At 33.2% G+C, this 5000-nt stretch overlaps 1 protein-coding gene across 1 annotated transcript in view; it reads right to left on the bottom strand.

The window, feature by feature from the left end:
* LOC137650869 (neuronal acetylcholine receptor subunit alpha-9-like) overlaps positions 1 to 5000 on the bottom strand; it is a 198103-nt gene that overhangs the window by 639 nt on the left and 192464 nt on the right. Inside the window, exon 6 of the mRNA XM_068384024.1 lies at positions 4200 to 4405. Coding sequence (XP_068240125.1) covers positions 4200 to 4405 — 206 coding nt within the window. The remainder of the gene's footprint in view (positions 1 to 4199; positions 4406 to 5000) is intronic.

The following is a 5000-nucleotide window of genomic DNA, read 5'->3' as shown; positions in this document are numbered from 1 at the left end:
ACGAGGAACAATTTGTCAGGGGTTTCATTCTTGGGAAAATGGAGTCTTTGTTCACATAAACCACATTATGCATTAATTTTAAGAAATTTAAACATTTTACTTTCTCACAGTAAAGGATTATTAAAATGGTTCATAATGAAGACAGTTTTGAAGGATTTGATCTCTCAATACGATACACAATTTAGCTGTGTGTACTGACTCTTAACAGTCCGGTGTTGACAACAGTTTCACTTATCAGAACAAAATTGAAATAAACATTTTCAACGTTTCTTAAAAACATAACAAGAGCTGATTTGTTTTTCTTTTTACTGTCCATTCGGATGTATCGGTAACTTTTCGATTTTCATAATTCAACTATCTTTCCATGACAAAATCTAAGAAGGACCTAACAACTAAGCATAGATATCTATGGCAACTAGTTCCCTGCTCCATCCGGGAAACACATTTGCGCAGTCCCTACACGTATTTTTACGCCCTTTTAACTTCTCTCTCCTTCAGATTTCGGAAAACAATGGTATGAAATCAGGGCATATCTTTTGTTTGCGGGAATAAGGACGCTTCTTCACAAAAAAAGTCTGAGATAAAGTTTCCTTTTCTCCTGAACAACATACCTACGAAGGACTGAGCTATTTTGAGCGAGGAAAAATGAAAAAAAAAATGATGCTTATTGCACAATATTGCAACTATGAATTTATCTCATTTGTCACTCTAATATTGCGTAACAATCCCATTCGAATAACAGTGAAGTAAATGTCGATCTTCTTGGACACAACATAAAATCTCATGCATCGATGTTCTTGATTTTATCCTCAAACATTTTAGAAGAGGACACTTCGGTGACATTGACTGACCACATCAAAGAGACACAACTCCATTTTGAGAGAAATGGCACAACAGTAACACAGTAAGACGAGAATTTCAATTCCTTCCGTTCTAAAATTCGTCTCATAGAATTAATAAAGACCTGCTACATGTTCTATGGCGTTCTAATTCTAAGGCTTGGGTTACTAGGCATATCTTTGTGGAATGGGTAAACGTAGTTTTCGGCCCTGCTGTCAAGAAGTATCTTCAGGAAAGGAATTTGCCTTTGAAGTGCTTGCTCTGTTTGAACAATGCACCCGCTCCCCCCCCCCACCCCCACCCGGACTCGAAGATGATATCATCGACAAACACAAATTCATTAAAGTGTTGTATCTTCCACCAAATACCACCACTATCCTCCAGCCCATGGACCAGCAAGTCATCTCTAATTTTAAGAAGCTGTACACCAAGCACTTATTTAAGCAGTGCTTTAATGTCACGCAAAGCACCAACTTAACTTTGCGTGAATTTTGGAGGAGCCACTTCAATATCGTGCACTGCTTAAAAATCATTGATCAGGCTTGGGAGGGAGTAACTCGTCGGACCCTGAATTCCGCTTGGTAGAAGCATTGGCCTGATGCTGTTGCTCCCAGATATTTCAAAGGTTTTGGACCCGAGAATGAACCTGTGCTTGCCGCCGAGGAAGACGTCGAAGAGATTGTATCCCTTGGCAAGTCCATGGGTCTGGAGGTAGATGAAGATGACATCACCGAACTTGTCGATGAGCATCACGAAGAACTCACCACTGAGGAACTCAAGGAGCTGCAAGCCATGCAGCAGGATGAGTTCCAAGCGCAGTTAAGTGAGTCGGAGGAGATCGAGGAGGTAGGCGAAATCTTAGGTATGGCAGAAATAAAACAGATGTTGGCATATCATCAACACGTTGTTGATTTCATTGACAAGCATCACCCACAGAAACTTCAGGTTTGTAGTGTTGTTGCGCAGTTCGATGATGTTTGCTTAACGAATTTTAGAAAAATCCTTAAAAGCCGTACAAAGCAACTTTCACTCGATAGTTTCTTTAAAAAATCTCTACTAAAACGGTCTAGTTATCATGATGAAAAGAAAGAAATTGAAGGAAAGAAAAGGAAGACCGAATCAAGTGAAAGTGATGAAAATTAAAAATAAGAAAATAAAAATGTAAAAAAAAAATATAAAATTATAAAAAAAAAAAAGCTAAGTTAAGTTAAAGTTCACGTAGTAGTGTAACTTAGTGTAAGTTATCGTACACGTTATAGTACAAAGTCACCGTCCCTACCTCCTTGCTAATCTTCCGTCTCCTCCTGCGTAGAAGTACCTACACCCACGCTGGCCTGTCGCTAAAGTAAGGTGTTACATTACAACCCGTTTTTTATTTATTATTTCATTATCATTATTTTTTTTTTTTTTGTGGGGGGGGGGGGGGGTGTTGTAATATGTATTTATTATACAGGCATTGTATTAATGTATTGTGTAATTATGTGTAGCCATTAAGGATTTATTATGGGTTTTTAGGCTGAGGAACAAATTGAATCAATTACCATGTATTCTTATGGGAATATTTGCTCCAACATATGATCGTTTTAACCACGGTCCAGGTATATATTGACCTTGGTTTTAACATATGAAGTAGTGTCTGGAACGAATTAAGATTGTATGTAGGGGTATCACTATATATATATATATATATATATATATATATATATATATATATATATATATATATATATATATATATATATATATATATATACACGCGCACACACTCGCACACACACACACACACACACATATATATATATATATATATATATATATATATATATATATATATATATATATATATATATATATATATATATATATATATATATACACGCGCACACACTCGCACACACACACACACATATATATATATATATATATATATATATATATATATATATATATATATATATATATATATATATCATACTAATAATATTTATTGATGTACAATAAATTTTCTAATAGTTAAAACACCTATTATATTAAATATACTTTTTTCAAAGATAATTTAACTACAATTTTGTTTCCTCACTGAATTCCACCCTTCTAATGCTATCTGCTTTAAATCTCCGACCATTTGGTCTACAGATTTTTCCTTACAAGGAGTCCTCTGGGTTTTTCCAACATGCCTGGACCGGTGACACTCTACACATGTATTCATTAATCTTTGCAGTCTGGGGGAAAACAACCACTTTTTTAAAGGAAATATAGTCAATAATGCCAACTGTATTCCTCATAAATTGTGTTTCTCCATGTTTCAGTATTTTTGGAACATCACTGTAGGGTATACACAATTTTTATGCACACTATAATGCAATTAAAATATTTCTTTTTCCATAGCTATTTAAGGTAATTTTTATTATTTATTTAATTTTTTCTTTCACTAGTTAAAGACAGGAACAAGTTTGCTCAGATGGGCTCTCTCCACTCAAACAAAAACCAATTAGGACCAGGCAATGGTTACTAAAGTCAAACCAAGTAGATCTATGGGCCCATGCAAACATGGACTGTAAGATTGTGTTTATCATTGATGTTATTAAGCATTGAGCGGAGCTTGAATACTGGACATGTCGAAAAGATATGTAAGCTAACCTTTGAATTTATTTTTCAGCACTGCTCTCTCTCTCTCTCTCTCTCTCTCTCTCTCTCTCTCTCTCTCTCTCTCTCTCTCTCTCTCAGAGATGTATTTCCGAAGGCCTTTTCTTCACGTTAATGCACTTGCCAGAGGCTTACTATGCTGCTATTGTTAATAATATTTATTTTTAGGAAATCTGTGTAGGGCAGAGTAAATCTTTGTTGTTTTTTGTTACATATATAAACACACGCACGTACACACACACACACACACACACACACACACACACACACACACACACATATATATATATATATATATATATATATATATATATATATATATATATATATATATATATATATATACACATATATTCAAAGTTGTCGTAGCAGGTGCTATAGCATTTATTGTCTAAGATCATATATATATATATATATATATATATATATATATATATATATATATATATATACGTGTATATATATATATATATATATATATATATATATATATATATATATATATATATATATATATATATATATATATATATATATATATACACACATATATATACATACATATACACACACACACACACACACACATATATATATATATATATATATATATATATATATATATATATATATATATATATATATATATATATATTCTGTATAACAAAACTAAAAGTCTGCCATTATAATATCAAATACTTTGAGTGACTTACATTAAGCAAGACGTTTTTTTCCTCCTGTGCCATAACAGGGGTTTCGAAGAGCAGGAAGACCAGCTTGGACAATCCCCCCAAGACGATCTTCTTGATGATATGCGGAACCTCGGTCCCCCGAACTCCTCGGTGGTGGATGTTTAAGGTTAGCACGGACATCCCCGAGGCGAAGCTGACCAGACAGATTGTCACTCCATAGTACATGCCTGAAGGGGATGTTTTAAATCAAGAGCTCATTGCAGTGTGCATTTCAAATGGTAAATAAAGTCCTTATATGCTTAAGAGATTAATATTCGATTTTTCAGAAAATATTCTCTGAAGAATAATATGTTTTGTAGAATCAGTGTAGTGTGTATTAAGGTGAGACTGTATGTTACAGGTCATCCATCACTTCCAGCCAAAAAAAAAAAAAAAATAAAAAATGAAAATATAAAGAAAGAAATTGATTATATTCTAACATAAATGAGTTTACAACAATGATTCTAGAGGCCACATCGGGTATTACTACATGTAATGCTAGAGTAAATTTATAGTTCAAAATTGATAATTACCAATTATGACTAAAAACAGAATAAATAAAATCAGCAAAAACCAAAATAGATAGAGAATAAAGTTAGGACGCTCATAAAAGCGAAAGGTTTACCCAACTCCGTCTTTGGTATGTTTTATTTTCAGCTTCACGTGAAACTATTGCATGTATTACAATAAAAATAGACGACCAAGCGTTTATTGGTAATTCCAAACGAGAATATTCGAACAAGAATTATTGAAAATACTCGGAAATGTAATATTCATAACAAT

The sequence above is a fragment of the Palaemon carinicauda genome, chromosome 12 (assembly GCF_036898095.1).
Source record: "Palaemon carinicauda isolate YSFRI2023 chromosome 12, ASM3689809v2, whole genome shotgun sequence".
NCBI classification, from domain to species: Eukaryota; Metazoa; Arthropoda; class Malacostraca; order Decapoda; family Palaemonidae; genus Palaemon; species Palaemon carinicauda.
This window is presented reverse-complemented; position numbering and strand designations above follow the sequence as displayed.